This window comes from Oncorhynchus masou, chromosome 28 (genome assembly GCF_036934945.1).
Source record: "Oncorhynchus masou masou isolate Uvic2021 chromosome 28, UVic_Omas_1.1, whole genome shotgun sequence".
Taxonomy (NCBI): Eukaryota; Metazoa; Chordata; class Actinopteri; order Salmoniformes; family Salmonidae; genus Oncorhynchus; species Oncorhynchus masou.
Window position 1 is genome coordinate 39,252,746 of NC_088239.1, and position 18,784 is coordinate 39,271,529.

Below are 18,784 nucleotides of genomic sequence, written 5' to 3' on the forward strand. Positions count from 1 at the left end.
ATCCACTATTGGGAACAAGAGAAGCTTACCAAGCAAGAGGATCCTTGTGGAGTGTATATCCACTAGGGGAACCAGAGTAGCTTACCAAGCAAGAGGAGCCTTGTGTAGTCTATATCCACTAGGGGGAGCCAGAGTAGCTTACCAAGCAAGATGGGCCTTGTGGAGTGTATATCCACTAGGGGAACCAGAGTAGCTTACCAAGCAAGAGGAGCCTTGTGTAGTCTATATCCACTAGGGGGAACCAGAGAAGCTTACCAAGCAAGATGTGCCTTGTGGAGTGTATATCCACTAGGGGAACCAGAGTAGCTTACCAAGCAAGAGGAGCCTTGTGTAGTGTATATCCACTAGGGGAACCAGAGTAGCTTACCAAGCAAGAGGAGCCTTGTGTAGTCTATATCCACTAGGGGGAACCAGAGTAGCTTACCAAGCAAGATGGGCCTTGTGGAGTGTATATCCACTAGGGGGAGCCAGAGTAGCTTACCAAGCAAGAGGAGCCTTGTGTAGTCTATATCCACTAGGGGGAACCAGAGTAGCTTACCAAGCAAGATGAGCCGTGTGTAGTGTATATCCACTAACGGGAGCCAGAGTAGCTTACCAAGCAAGAGGAGCCTTGTGTAGTCTATATCCACTAGGGGGAACCAGAGTAGCTTACCAAGCAAGATGGGCCTTGTGGAGTGTATATCCACTAGGGGGAACCAGAGTAGCTTACCAAGCAAGATGGGCCTTGTGGAGTGTATATCCACTAGGGGGAACCAGAGTAGCTTACCAAGCAAGAGGAGCCTTGTGTAGTCTATATCCACTAGGGGAACCAGAGTAGCTTACCAAGCAAGATGAGCCGTGTGTAGTGTATATCCACTAGGGGAACCAGAGTAGCTTACCAAGCAAGATGAGCCGTGTGTAGTCTATATCCACTATTGGGAACAAGAGAAGCTTACCAAGCAAGAGGATCCTTGTGGAGTGTATATCCACTAGGGGAACCAGAGTAGCTTACCAAGCAAGAGGAGCCTTGTGTAGTCTATATCCACTAGGGGGAGCCAGAGTAGCTTACCACTAGGGGAACCAGGAAGATGTGCCTTGTGGAGTGTATATCCACTAGGGGAACCCAGAAGATGTGCCTTGTGGAGTGTATATCCACTATCCACCAAGCAAGAGGAGCCTTGTGTAGTCTATATCCACTAGGGGGAACAAGAGTAGCTTACCAAGCAAGAGGAGCCTTGTGTAGTGTAAGCTTACCAAGCAAGAGGATCCTTGTGTAGTGGATATCCACTAGGGGGAGCCAGAGTAGAGCTTTAGCCAGTTTTAGAGAACTCCTTTGGATTCCTTGCTGCAAGATGGAGGATCCTGGGACGAATCAATGAGGTTGGTCCAGGGCAAGCTGAGACCATTGTGAAGGCCTGCGTGGACCTCTACAACTACCTTTGAATCACAGACACTGACAGAGTCATCAACACGGTACACCCACTCCATGTTTGTTGACCACTCCACACCCATTGGGGACCTGTGCCCAGGAGAGTGAAGGCAGGTGGTACAAGAGGACACCAGCTTCCTGGACCCAAGGAACATGTTGGCAGACGGCAACCAGAGTTGCTAAAGACGTGTCCAACAACCTCAAGGAGTACTTCCTCACACCAGCTGATAGAGTGTCTTTCCAGGATGCTGCCATCACACGTGACACCCTACAGTAAATAGGTTCTCTTTCTCTGGGAGATTACTGTTTATACAGTATGTCATGTTGTGAGCTACTGTTTTTCTTATTCACACATTACAAATCACAATAAAGATTACCGTGATGACAGTCACTTCATCCTCATGTTGTTTTAGTTTGTCATATACAGTATATTAAGACTAGATCCTCAAGACAGTAACCTAATCTACATTACCATGTAAAGCCTTGTGTAATGTGTAGTGGGAACCTTCCTACCATGGTACATTGGTGAGAATGACTGTCCAGCTGTAGGCAATAAGAACAGACTCCCAAGACATTAACCTCATTTAAAAAGCTCATTTACAAAGCAGTACAAGTTTACTGAGTGACTGATACAGAACAGTCATATTTTATGCCTTTAAGTATAAATAATCAGACAAAGACATTTGCAGACCTTTTGCTAGATATTTTTCACCAGGTGACGATCACAAGAGGAAATACCACAGGAGGAAAATAGTGCAAATAAAGAAATCATCTGAACCAACATCTGCACAAATGTGTTTAGCACCAACACAGGTTCAAGAGATGAGGCAGAGGTAGATGGAGTGTCAGGGCAGAGAGTGAAGGTGCGCCTTGAAGCGTTGGATGTTGGTGAGAAGGGCAGGGGACGGTATGAGCCAGGCCAGGAAGAAGATGTACCAAGGGTCGATGAACCATCTGTCAGGGCTCAGCTCTGTCTCTGTGCTTTCCCCAACACCATGCCCTTCCAACACCTACAAGCAGATGGCGAATTATTTTGAATACCTTGCAAGCAATCTCAAAACATCTCCATGGGCTCTTTTTGAGTTTAATGTTCACTCAATAGAATTGATTTAATAAACATCTCAATCTAAGTAGCACATACACACCACAGTGTCTGTTTTCAGATGTTTGAACTAGCCCTGCTAATCATTATGATAACAACACAGGCACAGGATATTTCCCAAGCACAATTTCACCCATACAGAAATGATCTGATTTCACATGTTTTAACAACATCTGCTAAACATAAGATCACAACCACACACACATTGATCAAAAGGACTCACAGTGAGTACATACAGTGCCTTCGGAAAGTATTTAAACCCCTTGACGGTATACACATTTGTTACATTGCAGCCTTGTTCTAAAATTGATTCAATTGTTTTTCTTCCCCTCAATCTACACACCATAAGGACAAAGCAAAAGCAGGTTGTTAGAAATGTTTGCAAATTGATTAAAAGAAAATTAAAATATCACATTTACATAAGGATTCAGACCCTATACTACTTGGTTGAAGCACCTTTGGCAGCGATTATAGTCTTGAGTCTTCTTGGGTATGATGCTACAAGCTTTGTACACCTGTATTTGGGGAGTTTCTCACAATCTTCTCTGCAGATCCTCTCAAGCTCTGTCAGGTTGGACGGGGAGCGTCACTGCACAGCTATTTTCAGGTCTTTCCAGAGATGTTTGATCGGATTCAAGTCCGGACTCTGGTTGGGCCACTCAAGGACATTCAGAGACTTGTCCCTAAGCCACGTTGTCTTGGCTGTGTGCTTGTTGTCTTGTTGTTGTCTTGTTGGAATGTGAACCTTCGCCCCAGTCTGAGGTCCTGAGCACTCTGGAGCAGGTTTTCATCAAGGATGTCTCTGCACTTTGCTACGTTCATCTTTGCCTCGATCCTGACTAGTTTCCCAGTCCCTGCCGCTGAAAAGCATTCCCACAACATGATGCTGTCACCACCATGCTTCGTCTTAAGGATGGTGCCAGGTTTTCCATCAGATGTGATGCTTTGCGTTCAGGCCAAAGAGTTCAATCTTGGTATCATCAGACCAGACAATCTTGTTTCTCATGGTCTGAGAGTCTCCCTGGGGCCGTCCAAGCGGGCTGTGATGTGCCTTTTACTGAGGAGTGGCTTCCGTCTGGCTACTCTACCATAAAGGTCTGATTGGTGGAGTGCTGAAAAGATGGTTGTCCTTCTGCAAGGTTCTCCCATCTCCACACAGTAGAGCTCTGTCAGAGTGACCATCGGGTTCTTGGTCACCTCCCTGATCAAGGCCCTTCTACCCTGATTGCTCAGTTTGGCCGGGCAACCAGCTCTAGTCAGAGTCTTGGTGGTTCTAAACGTCTTCCATTCAAGAATGATGGAGGCCACTGTGTTCTTGGGGATCGTCAATGCTGCAGACATTTTTTGGTACCCTTTCCTAGATCTGTGCCTCAACACAATCCTGTCTCGGAGCACTACAGACAATTCTTTCGACCTCATGGCTTGGTTTTTGCTCTTGACATGCACTGTCAACTGTGGGACCTTATATAGACAGGTGTGTGCCTTTCCAAATCATGTCCAATCAATTGAATTTATCCCATGTGGACTCCAATCAAGTTGTAGAAACATCTCAAGGATGATCAATGGAAACAGGATGTACCTGAGCTGAAATTCAAGTCTCATAGCAAAGTATATGAATACTTACGTAAATAACACCACTTTTTTATACATTTGGGGAATTTAAAAAAACGATTTTCGCTTTGTCATTATGGTGTATGGTGTTTATTTAATACATTTTTGAATAAGGCTGTAACATAACAAAATGTGGAAAAAGTCCAGGGGTCTGAATATTTTCCGAATGCACCGGATGGGTGTCTGTCCGATGTTTTACATACACTATCATTCAAAAGTTTGGGGTCACTTAGAAATGTCCTTGAAAAGCACATTTGTTGTCCATTAAAATAACATCAAATTGATCAGAAATACAGTGTAGACATTGTTAATGTTGTAAATGACTATTGTAGCTGGAAACGGCAGATTTTTTCTTGAATATCTACATAGGCGTCAGAGGCCCCTTATCAGCAACCATCACTCCTGTGTTTCAATGGCACGTTGTGTTATCTAATCCAAGTTTATCAGCTTAAAAGGCTAATTTATCATTAGAAAACCCTTTTGTAATTATGTTAGCACAGCTGAAAAGTGTTTGTTCTGATTAAAGAAACAATAAAACTGGACTTCTTCAGACTAGTTGAGTATCTGGAGCATCATCATTTGTGGGTTCAAGTACAGGCTCAAAATGGCCAGAAACGAAACACTTTCTTCTGAAACTCGTCAGTCTATTCTTGTTCAGAGAAATGAAGTCCATTTCATGTGAGAAATTACCAAGAAACTGAAGATCTCATATAACGCTGTGTGCTACTCCCTTCACAGAACAGCGCAAACTGGCTCTAACCAGAATAGAAAGAGGAGTGGAGGCAGCTTCAATACATTGTACCAGCAAAACACCAGTCAAAGCGAAGAGGCGATTCCCGGATGCTTGCCACCTAGGCACATTTGCAAAGAAAAAGCCATATCTCAGATTGGCCAATAAAAATAAAGGATTATGATGGGCAAAAGAACACAACGGGACAGAGGAACTCTGCCGAGAGGGCCAGCATCCCGGAGTCGCCTCTTCGCTGTTGATGTTGAGACTGGTGTTTTGCGACAACCTCTCCCTCAATGTGATCAAGACTCAGGAGATTATTGTGGATTAAAGGAAAAGGAGGGCTGAGCACGCCCCCATTCACATCGATGGGGCTGTAGTGGAACAGGTCGAGAGTTGTGTCCACATCACCAACAAACTAACATGGTCCAAGCACACCAAGACAGTGGTGAAGAGGGCAGAACAAAACCTATTACACCTCAGGAGACTGAAAAGATTTGGCTTCGGTCCTCAGATCCTCAAAAGGTTCTCTACAGCTGCACCGTCGAGAGCATCCTAACGGTTTGCATCACTGACGTTTTTTTGTTGGTATTTTTCTTAACACTGCATTGTTGGTTAAGGGCTTGTTAGTAAGCATTTCACTGGTGTACAAATGTCAGAGAGAACTCCCATTTGTTTCTGTAAAAGATATCACTGTTTCGCCTAGAACTGTATTGTCCTCCATTAATTGTAAGTCAACTAACTTGTTTGATAACTTTGTTTTGTTGTTGTTGTTTTGTTGTTGTATTTGGAAAATTTGGCAAATAACATTTGATTTGATTTTGATATATGATTGTCCCACTTTGCTGTCTTAAGAAGAACACACTACTGTAAGACACTAGATATAAATGACTAAAATGTAAGGGGTTTCTACCTGGAACCATAAGGGTTCTTCATAGGGTTATCCTATAGGGACAGCCAGAGAACACTTTGGACCCTTTTTTTCTAAGAGCTAATAGCACCTACCACTTTTTGGGAGCCTTGTTGGAGCACTCTGCAGCTCCAGTCACTCCTCTGTGTGAAAGCTGAGGACAGGGCCCAGTAAGAGATACAACACAGACATAGTTGAAGTGAGCCCAGGAAAGTCTATTTTCACTCCTGAGTGCCCTCCTGTAACACAATTTAAATGGCACAATGTCCACAATTAAGTGGACAATAAATCCAACTGAGATGTCCTCTTACAAAAGTCCACCCTTTTTCGCTGGAGTCACAGGTTAGAGCCAGGATGGTCTATAGCCTAATTAAAGTTAAGCTGTAGGAGACATGGGTCATGTTCAGTGGAAACCAAACAGGAGAAACATATGGTACACATGGCTGGAGGTGTATGCTGTTTTTGGCCAGTCATCAGGCAGTGTAGTGGTCACCCTCTTATTTTTCACTTCTCTTTTTCCTCTTTTATGTTGAAAGTAAAATAAATGACCATGGGCCTAGTTTGATAAATTGAACACGTTGGGAGTGAAGCAGGAAATGTTCTGGTGCTTTTAGTGTTTCCTGCCCCCTGTACATACACAGATACACGCACACACACAAACACACATGACCCACCTGGCCTCTTATGAGCAGTACCAGTTTGGGATTAAGTTGCATTACAGGAAAGGTGGTGTTTTTTAGTTCATCTCCATTCAACCCAGATTCAGATTGAACTTGTTGAGTACTGTGTTAGTAGTGTGTGTGTGTGTAATCCAGACGTTAAAGAGTTATTCACTGTTGATATAGTTTAAAACCCTCTTAAAGAAGCATACGGGTATTTAGAATAGGGTAAAAGTATACAGTACCAGTCAAAGGTTTGGACACACCTAGTCATTCAAGGTTTTTCTTTGTTTGTACTATTTTCTACATTGTATAATAATAGTGAAGATATCAAAACTATGAAATAACACATGGAATCATGTAATATCCAAAAAGGTATAATATATTATATATTTGAGATTCTTCAAAGTAGCCAGCCTTTGCCTTGCTGACAGCTTTGCACACTCTAGGCATTCTCTCAATCAGCTTCATGAGGTAGTCAACTGGACTGCATTTCAATTAACAAGTGTGCCTTGTTAAAAGTTAATTTGTGGAATTTCTTTCCTTAATGCATTTGAGCCAATCAGTTGTGACAAGGTAGGGGTGGTACACAGAAGATAGCCCTATTTGGTAAAAGACCAAATCCATATTATGGTTAGAACAGCTCAAATAAGAAAAGAGAAACAACAGTCCATCATTACTTTAAGACATGAATGTCAGTCAATCCGGAAAATTCCAAGAAATTTCAAGTCGCAAAAACAATAAAGCACTATGAAGAAACTGGCTCTCATGAGGACCGCCACAGGAAAGGAAGACCCAGAGTTACCTCTGATGAGGAGGATAAATTCATTAGAGTTAACTGCACCTCAGATCGCAAATAACTGCTTCACATAGTTCAAGTAACAGACACATCTCAACATAACTGTTCAGAGGAGACTGCATGAATCAGGCCTTCGTGGTTGATTTGCTGCAAAGAAACCACTACTAAAAGGACACCAATAAGAAGAAGAGACTTACTTGGGCCAAGAAACACAAGCAATGGACATTAGACCGGTGGAAATCTGTCCTTTGGTCTGATGAGTTCAAATTTGAGACTTTTGGTTCCAACTGCCGTGTCTTTGTGAGACGCAGAGTAGGTGAACAGATGATTTCCGTATGTGTGGTTCCCACCGTGAAGCATGGAGTAGGAGGTGTGAAAGTGTGGGGGCCAACAAGTGCTCAGCATATGTGTTAACTCCTTCAAGACAGTTGGAAAATCATTCCTCATGAAGCTGGTTGATAGAATGCCAAGAGAGTGCAAAGCTGGCTACTTTGGGTGGCTACTTTGAATAACTTTTTTGGTTGCTACATGATTCCATATGTGTTATTTCATAGTTTTGACGTCTTCACTATTATTCCACAATGTAAAAATAAAGAAAAACCTTTGAATGAGTAGGTGCGTACAAACTTTTGACTGGTACTGTATATCTTTTTTTTTCTTCATTTAAAAACAAAACTAAATGTGTGTGCTTTTTCTCCCACCTTACAGGGCCGTCCAGGACCACCAGGGAAGTCAGGCACACCAGGGAAGAGGGGTCCTCAGGTAAGCCTCTATTTCATCTCCCTGTCCCCAGTGTTGTTTGTTTGTTTGATTGTCTGTCTCCTTCCCTCTGTTAGCCAAGTTGTTTCACCTCTCTCCTTATACATCCCCTCTACCTCTCTTCCCCTCTCCCCCCTCCATCCCCAGGCCTGCTAACCTAACATAGAAATACCAGATCTCAGATCTCCGCTCTGAAATAGAGTTCTGTGGGTATAGCGATGGAACTGGTCATATAAGCAAATAAGATATGTTGACTAGTCAAATCAAATCAATATTCCTTGGTTTACTGTGTGCATTAGTATCTGCTCGGCTGAAGGCTGTTTAACGTGGTCTGTTATGACGGTTGCTGCCACTGCATCAGAGTTCCAAACAAACACACACTAATCACCCCCCCCCCCCAGGGAGGTAAAGGGGCTCTGCTACTCAGACACACCACCACACCCTTTGTATGTATTGCAGTCAGATTGACCCTAATAAGTGTAGGGCTGAGAGCGTTGACCTCCAGGCATAAACAGAAAAACTCACATAAAGAGACCTTTGAAAAGACTACCTATCTGACAGGATGCCTAAGAAAACCTCTAAACACAGAGGAATCTTAATTTGTGAGAGATAGAGAGATTAGCTAATCCTGTGGTAATAACAACATATTTAACTGTTTTGGATAACATACAAGGATGTATAATGCCAATCTACCAACGGGACACATCAGAGACCTTCTGTTCTCATATCAAGGGTACACTCTGCTCTCGCTCATGTGAAAAACATGAGAGTGAGATGAGATGGGGGTGCAGAAAGAGAGAAAGGGTGGGGGTATAAAAAGAAAGATGAATAAAGACAGACAAAGAGAGAGAGATTGAAATAGAGACAGAGATAGACCGGGAGAAATACTAATTGACTCTTTGGTAAAAACAACACATTTAACTGTTTTGGATAACATACAATGATGCATAATGCCAGTCTACCAGTGGGCCACATCAGAGACATTAACAAAAACACAATCACTTAATTGGGGCATCCAGAACTAGCTATATACAGGTATATAGGTTACACTCACCTCAGCCACTGTGGAGACAGCTGCTTGTCTCTCCTCTGATTCATTTTGCGTCTCTTGCAAGTCCCATAAATGACAATGTGTAAAATACACATAATAAAAACGTAAAAATGTAATATGTTTATGAACATCAAATCATCTTTGCACATCACTATAACAACTGTTAGAATGCTGTTCATCGACTACAGCTCAGCATTTAACAACATAGTGCCCTCCAAGCTCATCATCAAGCTCGAGACACTGGGTCTCGACCCCGCCCTGTGCAACTGGGTACTGGACTTCCTGACGGGCCGCCCCCAGGTGGTGAAGGTAGGCAACAACATCTCCACCCCGCTGATCCTCAACACTGAGGCCCCACAAGGGTGCGTTCTAAGCCCTCTCCTGTACTCCCTGTTCACCCACGACTGCGTGGCCACGCACGCCTCCAACTCAATCATCAAGTTTGCGGACGACACAACAGTGGTAAGCTTGATTACAAACAACGATGAGACGGCCTACAGGGAGGAGGTGAGGGCCCTCGGAGTGTGGTGTCAGGAAAATAGCCTCACACTCAACGTCAACAAAACTAAGGAGATGATTGTGGACTTCGGGAAACAGCAGAGGGAACACCCCCCTATCCACATCGATGGAACAGTAGTGGAGAGGGTAGTAAGTTTTAAGTCCCTCGGCGTACACATCACAGACAAACTGAATTGGTCCACCCACACAGACAGCATCGTGAAGAAGGTGCAGCAGCGCCTCATCAACCTCAGGAGGCTGAAGAAATTCGGCTTGTCACCAAAAACACTCACAAATTTCTACAGATGCACAATCGAGAGCATCCTGTCGGGCTGTATCACCGCCTGGTACGGCAACTGCTCTGCCCACAACCGTAAGGCTCTCCAGAGGGTAGTGAGGTCTGCACAACGCATCACCGGGTGCAAACTACCTGCCCTCCAGGACACCTACACCACCCGATGTCACAGGAAGGCCATAAAGATCATCAAGGACAACAACCACCTGAGCCACTGCCTGTTCACCACGCTATCATCCAGAAGGCGAGGTCAGTACAGGTGCATCAAAGCTGGGACAGAGAGACTGAAAAATAGCTTCTATCTCAAGGCCATCAGACTGTTAAACAGCCACCACTAACATTGAGTGGCTGCTGCCAACACATTGACTCAACTCCAGCCACTTTAATAATGGGAATTGATGGGAAATGATGTAAAATATATCACTAGACACTTTAAACAAAACAACCTAATATAATGTTTACATACCCTACATTATTCATCTCATATGTATACGTATATACTGTACTCTATATCATCTACTGCATCTTTATGTAATACATGTATCACTAGCCACTTTAACTATGCCACTTTGTTTACATACTCATCTCATATGTATATACTGTACTTAATACCATCTACTGTATCTTGTCTATGCCGCTCTGTACCATCACTCATTCATATATCTTTATGTACATATTCTTTATCCCCTTACACTTGTGTCTATAAGGTAGTAGTTATAGAATTGTTAGCTAGATTACTGGTTGGTTATTACTGCATTGTCGGAACTAGAAGCACAAGCATTTTGCTACACTCGCATTAACATCTGCTAACCATGTGTATGTGACAAATAAAATTTGATTTGATGTGTCAGTCCTATCAAAAGATGTTCAGTGTTCTGGGCTAACTGGGTGACAGTTTCTAGCTACATTTTCAAGTCAGCTCGCCAGCGATTTAACTTGACTTAAACTAACGTTACCTCTAAATGACAAGATAATGTATAATTTCTTAATGGTAGCTAGCTAGCTAGCTATATGAACTTTGGCGCTTGTGCAGTTGAAACATGTTATGTGCTAAGCATGTGTATTCTAGCTAGCTAGCTAAGGTAGGTTGTTATCAAACATTAACACTCACCGTAATTTACATCTTGTCCAAGTATACAGTGGGGCTAAAAAAGTATTTAGTCAGCCACCAAATGTGCAAGTTCTTCCACTTAAAAAGATGAGAGAGGCCTGTAATTTTCATCATAGGTACACTTCAACTATGACAGACAAAATGAGAAGAAAAAAATCCAGAAAATCACATTGTAGGATTTGTTATGAATTTATTTGCAAAATATGGTGGAAAATAAGTATTTGGTCAATAACAAAAGTTTATCTCAATACTTTGTTATATACCCTTTGTTGGCAATGAAAGAGGTCAAACATTTTCTGTAAGTCTTCACAATGGTTTTCACACACTGTTGCTGGTATTTTGGCCCATTCCTCCATGCAGATCTCCTCTAGAGCAGTGATGTTTTGGGGCTGTTACTGGGCAACACGGACTTTCAACTCCCTCCAAAGATTTTCTATGGGGTTGAGATCTGGAGACTGGCTAGGCCACTCCAGGACCTTGAAATGCTTCTTACGAAGCCACTCCTTCGTTGCCCGGGCGGTGTGTTTGGGATCATTGTCATGCTGAAAGACCCAGCCACGTTTCATCTTCAATGCCCTTGCTGATGGAAGGAGTTTTCACTCAAAATCTCACGATACATGGCCCCATTCATTCTTTCCTTTACACGGATCAGTCGTCCTGGTCCCTTTGCAGAAAAACATCCCCAATGCATGATGTTTCCACCCCCATGCTTCACAGTAGGTATGGTGTTCTTTGGATGCAACTCAGCATTCTTTGTCCTCCAAACACCACGAGTTGATAGCTAGCTGGCGGTGCTTTTTTTGCCTATATTTTGCGAGACCCTTTATTTAGAAATGTAAGTGTGACGTAGTGACGTAGATAGAATTTCGCTGTCAACGACAAGCGGAAAGGTTGGACAATTTGATTTTCTAAAGTCAGTCAAACTTCCTCAGCGCATCTGACTCTGTGAGCTAGCAAATGCAAAGGACAGTGGCAAAATTCTTTCTGATCCAGCTTACAGTATCATGCATTTTACTGTTGTGATCAAGACACAGACAGCCATGGTGTATACAGTGTGTGTGTGTATGCAACTGTGTGTTATGTAACTCTGTGTGTGTGTGTGTGTGTGTGTGTGTGTGTGTGTGTGTGTGTGTGTGTGTGTGTGTGTGTGTGTGTGTGTGTGTGTGTGTGTGTGTGTGTGTGTGTGTGTGTGAGAGAGAGTGAGTGTGTGTGTGTGTGTGAGTGAGTGTGTGTGAGAGAGAGAGTGAGAGACTTGAGGGAAACCCCTCCTACTTCCATAGTAGAAAGACCTCTTTGTCTGCATCTAATTAAGGGTATTTTAACCCCACCAGCCCTCTCACCTTGTCTGTGGTAGCAGGACACATCAGTTTCAGACAGATACATTCAGCATGTAACAAAACTGCCACCTGTAATCCATCTCATATAGAAGGTGCACCTTATTGAGGCCAAGGGTGGCTGAAGTGTGGTTCAGAGATAGAAACGGGTATATACACAGCCATCCCTTGCCCCCTCAGACAGCCAACACTGATCTACACCAGGCACCACAGAGGAGAGAGGAAGGGAGCGGGCAGGCTTAAGCTAATTTACAGGTTCCCCTCAAACACTGCTGTCTGGAGTTGACACTGAGCTTCAAACAAAACAGGCATCCACAGAAATCCTATACTGTGAATTCCTCACCACATTGCTCACGCTCGTGCACGCTCACATGCTCACATCTATGAATGCAGACATGTTCGCACCACACACACAGCTCTGTTAATAGTTTTTTTTTACCTTTATTTAACCTTTATTTAACCAGGTAGGCAAGTTGAGAACAAGTTCTCATTTACAATTGCGACCTGGCCAAGATAAAGCAAAGCAGTTCGACACATACAACGACACAGAGTTACACATGGAGTAAAACAAACATACAGTCAATAATACAGTATAAACAAGTCTATATACGATGTGCGCAAATGAGGTAAGATAAGGGAGGTAAAGGCAAAAAAAGGCCATGGTGGCAAAGTAAATACAATATAGCAAGTAAAACACTGGAATGGGAGATTTGCAGTGGAAGAATGTGCAAAGTAGAAATAAAAATAATGAGGTGCAAAGGAGCAAAATAAATTAAAAAATAAAATAAATACAGTAGGGAAAGAGGTAGTTGTTTGGGCTAAATTATAGGTGGGCTATGTACAGGTGCAGTAATTTGTGAGCTGCTCTGACAGTTGGTGCTTAAAGCTAGTGAGGGAGATAAGTGTTTCCAGTTTCAGAGATTTTTGTAGTTCGTTCCAGTCATTGGCAGCAGAGAACTGGATGGAGAGGCGGCCAAAGAAAGAATTGGTTTTGGGGGTGACCAGAGAGATATACCTGCTGGAGCGCGTGCTACAGGTGTGTGATGCTATGGTGACCAGCGAGCTGAGATAAGGGGGAACTTTACCTAGCAGGGTCTTGTAGATGACAGAGAGCCAGTGGGTTTGGAGACGAGTATGAAGCGAGGGCCAGCCAACGAGAGCGTATAGGTCGCAATGGTGGGTAGTATTTGGGGCTTTGGTGACAAAACGGATTGCACTGTGATAGACTGCATCAAATTTGTTGAGTAGGGTATTGGAGGCTATTTTGTAAATGACATCGCCGAAGTCGAGGATTGGTAGGATGGTCAGTTTTACAAGGGTATGTTTGGCAGCATGAGTGAAGGATGCTTTGTTTGCGAAATAGGAAGCCAATTCTAGATTTAACTTTGGATTGGAGATGTTTGATGTGGGTCTGGAAGGAGAGTTTACAATCTAACCAGACACCTAGGTATTTGTAGTTGTCCACGTATTCTAAGTCAGAGCCGTCCAGAGTAGTGATGTTGGACAGGCGGGCAGGTGCAGTCAGCGATCGGTTGAAGAGCATGCATTTAGTTTAACTTGTATTTAAGAGCAATTGGAGGCAACGGAAGGAGAGTTGTATGGCATTGAATAGTTTGCAGAAGACATGACCCTCACAGGGAGAAATATAAAGAGTTATACAGGGCTCTGTAGAACGGTGAGGCTGCTTCTGTGGGCTTACGCTTAACACCTGCATATATAAAAGCTGCCTATTAACTCCCCCCTAAAACAAATGCCTTTTCAGTCTCTCGCCGCTCGCCACACGTGCATACTGCAGAACACACTCAACACCACCCTCAGGCCAGATGGAGGAATGGTTTCCATTTGAAAGATAAGCTCTTGTTGTTGATTGCTGAAATAATCCATCGGTAACCCAATTTTACACTGCAGGTTTAGCATTCCTCACTTTAGATAGTTGTTGTTCATTTCTAGATTAGTCAACGACACTCTGAAATACCATAGTAGAATACTACTAGGGCTGTTGCAGTGACCATATTACCATCACTCTGGCAGTCATGTGCCATGATCGCAGTAAAATTCCATGTGACTGTTGAGTCACAGTAATCTTCTCTTATCCACTCTGGACATCCTTTTTTAGTACCCAATTTGCTAATGACATTCAGGCCCAAATGGCCTGGTACTCAGGACTCTATTGTTCCTCTAACCACTCTGACATCACTGAAAATGCAATCTTAAATCACAAACACATCATTAAAACAGTATGCTACTTTTAAAGCTCACCTCACTGTGATGATCAATTTGAAGGAAGAAGTTCAACAGCAGGTTGAAACTGAGTGCAAAACATGGTCATTGTGGATGTTGTTTCAAACACAACAAAATGGACAGTGCTTTCTAAGGTGAGGTTTAATTCAAAAACATACATAGGCATATGCATAGGCTTGTGCCATTATACATTACATATTACGCATGGCAGAAAAACATAAAACAAAACTGATTTAATTGCCCACTGTCTGTAAGCTGTTAGTGTCTTAACGACCGTTCCACAGGTGCATGTTCATTAATTGTTTATGGGCCATTGAACAAGCATGGGCAATAGTGTTTAAACCCTTTACAATGAAGATCTGTGAAGTTATTTGGATTTTTACGAATTATCTTTGAAAGACATGGTCTTGAAAAGTTTATTATTATTTGTGCCCTGGTCCTATAAGAGCTCACTGTTGCTTCCCACAAGCTGGGTTGTGTAAAAACACACTCATTCTTATATTTAATAAATGTATCTTATAGTGTGTGGCAGGCTTAAAATGATGGAAAAAACTTTTGAGAGTGTGCTGACCCTTTGTTAGAGAGGGTACAGAGCTGGAGTTTGGATGTTTGAAGGAGTACGGGACTATCTAAAGTTTGGGAACCACTGCTGTCGAATAAATTTGAACCAATGGACAAAATGAAATGTACACCAATCCATGTGACCTATATCTATCCTTCCATGCCTTTCTAAGGTCTTCGAAAGCCAAGTCAACAAACAGATTACCGACCATTTCGAATCTCACCATACCTTCTCTGCTATGCAATCTGGTTTCAGAGCTGGTCATGGGTGCACCTCAGCCACGCTCAAGGTCCTAAACGATATCTTAACCGCCATTGATAAGAAACATTACTGTGCAGCCGTATTCATTGATCTGGCCAAGGCTTTCGACTCTGTCAATCACCACATCCTCATCGGCAGACTCGACAGCCTTGGTTTCTCAAATGATTGCCTCACCTGGTTCACCAACTACTTCTCTGATAGAGTTCAGTGTGTCAAATCGGAGGGTCTGCTGTCCGGACCTCTGGCAGTCTCTATGGGGGTGCCACAGGCTTCAATTCTTGGACCGACTCTCTCCTCTGTATACATCAATGAGGTCGCTCTTGCTGCTGGTGAGTCTCTGATCCACCTCTACGCAGACGACACCATTCTGTATACTTCTGGCCCTTCTTTGGACACTGTGTTAACAACCCTCCAGGCAAGCTTCAATGCCATCAACTCTCCTTCCGTGGCCTCCAATTGCTCTTAAATACAAGTAAAACTAAATGCATGCTCTTCAACCGATCGCTACCTGCACCTGCCCGCCTGTCCAACATCACTACTCTGGACGGCTCTGACTTAGAATACGTGGACAACTACAAATACTTAGGTGTCTGGTTAGACTGTAAACTCTCCTTCCAGACCCATATCAAACATCTCCAATCCAAAGTTACATCTAGAATTGGCTTCCTATTTCGCAGCAAAGCATCCTTCACTCATGCTGCCAAACATACCCTTGTAAAACTGACCATCCTACCAATCCTCGACTTCGGCGATGTCATTTACAAAATAGCCTCCAATACCCTACTCAACAAATTTGATGCAGTCTATCACAGTGCAATCCGTTTTGTCACCAAAGCCCCATATACTACCCACCATTGCGACTTGTACGCTCACGTTGGCTGGCCCTCACTTCATACTCGTCGCCAAACCCACTGGCTCCATGTCATCTACAAGACCCTGCTAGGTAAAGTCCCCCCTTATCTCAGCTCGCTGGTCACCATAGCATCTCCCATCTGTAGCACGCGCTCCAGCAGGTATATCTCTCCAGTCTGCTGAAAAAAACAATTCTTTCTTTGGCCGCCTCTCCTTCCAGTTCTCTGCTGCCAATGACTGGAACGAACTACAAAAATCTCTGAAACTGGAAACACTTATCTCCCTCACTAGCTTTAAGCACCAACTGTCAGAGCAGCTCACAGATTACTGCATCTGTACATAGCCCACCTATAATTTAGCCCAAACAACTACCTCTTTCCCTACTGTATTTAATTAATTTATTTATTTTGCTCCTTTGCACCCCATTATTTTTATTTCTACTTTGCACATTCTTCCATTGAAAATCTGCCATTCCAGTGTTTTACTTGCTATATTGTATTTACTTTGCCACCATGGCCTTTTTTGCCTTTACCTCCCTTATCTCACCTCATTTGCTCACATCGTATATAGACTTGCATATACTGTATTATTGACTGTATGTTTGTTTTACTCCATGTGTAACTCTGTGTCGTTGTATGTGTCGAACTGCTTTGCTTTATCTTGGCCAGGTCGCAATTGTAAATGAGAACTTGTTCTCAACTTGCCTACCTGGTTAAATAAAGGTGAAATAAAAAATAAAATAAAACTGTGTATGCGTGGTGTCTGTGTTTCTTCATTTTTATGCATGTTTCTGCCTGTGTTTGTGTCTGTACGTACACAAGCTACCATTTTTTTTGCCTGATACAAGTCATTTTTCCATGACACAAGTCATTTTTCCAACAATTGTTTACAGACAGATTATTACACTTATAATTCACTGTATCAAAATTTCAGTGGGTCAGAAGTTTACATACACTAAGTTGACTGTGCCTTGAAACAGGTTGGAAAATTCCAGAAAATGATGTCATGGCTTTAGAAGCTTCTGATAGGCTAATTGACATAATTTGAGTCAATTGGAGGTGTACCTGTGGAGGCCTACCTTCAAACTCAGTGTCTATTTTGCTTGACATCGTGGGAAAATCAAAAGAAATCAACCAAGACCTCAGAAACAAAATTCCAAATGCCTGAAGGTACGGTCATCTGTACAAACAATAGTACACAAGTATAAACACCATTGGACCAGGCAGCCGTCATACCGCTCAGGAAGGAAACGCGTTCCGTCTCCTAGATATGAACATACTTTGGTGCGAAAAGTGCAAATCAATCCCAGGCCGATCAGCAAGGAAGAAGCCACTGCTCCAAAACCTCCATAAAAAAAATCCAGACTATGGTTTGCAACTGCACATGGGGACAAAGATCGTACTTTTTGTAGACATGTCCTCTGGTCTGAGGAAACAAAAATAGAACTGTTTGGCCATAATGACCATCGTTTTGTTTGGAAGAAAAAGGGGGAGGCTTGCAATCCGAAGAACACCATCCAAACCATGAAGTACGGGGGTGGCAGCATCATGTTGTGGTGGTGCTTTGCTGCAGGAAGGACTGGTGCACTTCACAAAATAGATGGAATCATGAAGAAGAAAAATGTGGATATATTGAAGCAACATCTCAAGACATCAGTCAGGAAGTTTGGTTACAAATGGGTCTTCCAAATGGACAATGGCCACAAGCATACTTCCAAAGTTGTGGCAAAATGGCTTAAGGACAACTAGGTCAAGGTATTGGAGTGGCCATCACAAAGCCCTGACCTCAATCCTATAGAAAATGTGTGGGCAGAACTGAAAAAGTGTGTGATTAAATATCAGGAATTGTGAAAAACTGAGTTTAAATGTATTTGGCTAAGGTGTATGCTATCTTCCGACTTCAGCTGTAGGAGATGGGGGACTACCCACGGCCTCTGCTTATGCCAACATAATGATTGTCATTCTGATCAACGTTTGATTGTGTTCTGTCTCTGATAGGGTGGACCCGGTCCCCATGGAAAACCTGGCCGTCCAGGTCCACCTGGGCTTAAGGTATGTCCCACACACACACCATTTTTTTTATTTGTACATTTGAGTCTTTTAGCAGAAACTCATATTCAGAGCAACTTACAGTTAGTGAATTCAAGCTAGTTGGGACAACTACATATCACAGTCATAGTAATTGCATTTTTCCTCAATAAATGAGCTATCAGCATAGTCCGAGCTAGTAACATCGAGTTCATCCTGCCTGACTGGTTTAATCACTGCCTGGTACAGCAATTGCTCGGCCTCCGACCGCAAGGCACTTCAGAGGGTAGTGCGTACGGCCCAGTACATCACTGGGGCAAAGCTGCCTGCCACCCAGGACCTCTACACCAGGCGGTGTCAGGGGGAAGGCCCTAAAAATCATCAAAAACCCCAGCCACCCCAGTCATAGACTGTTCTCTCTACTACCACAGGGCAAGCGGTACCAGAGTGCCAAGTCTAGGACAAAAAGGCTTCTCAAAAGTTTTTACTCCCAAGCCCTAAGACTCCTGAACAGGTAACCAAATGGTTACCCGGACTATTTGCATTGTGTGCCTCCCCCCCAACCGCTCTTTTA

General features: G+C 43.2%; 1 protein-coding gene across 1 annotated transcript in view; it reads left to right on the top strand.

The window, feature by feature from the left end:
* Positions 1 to 18,784, top strand: part of col27a1a (collagen, type XXVII, alpha 1a) — a 260,653-nt gene that overhangs the window by 25,735 nt on the left and 216,134 nt on the right. The window contains exons 4-5 of the mRNA XM_064941974.1: positions 7,928 to 7,981; positions 18,181 to 18,234. Coding sequence (XP_064798046.1) covers positions 7,928 to 7,981; positions 18,181 to 18,234 — 108 coding nt within the window. The remainder of the gene's footprint in view (positions 1 to 7,927; positions 7,982 to 18,180; positions 18,235 to 18,784) is intronic.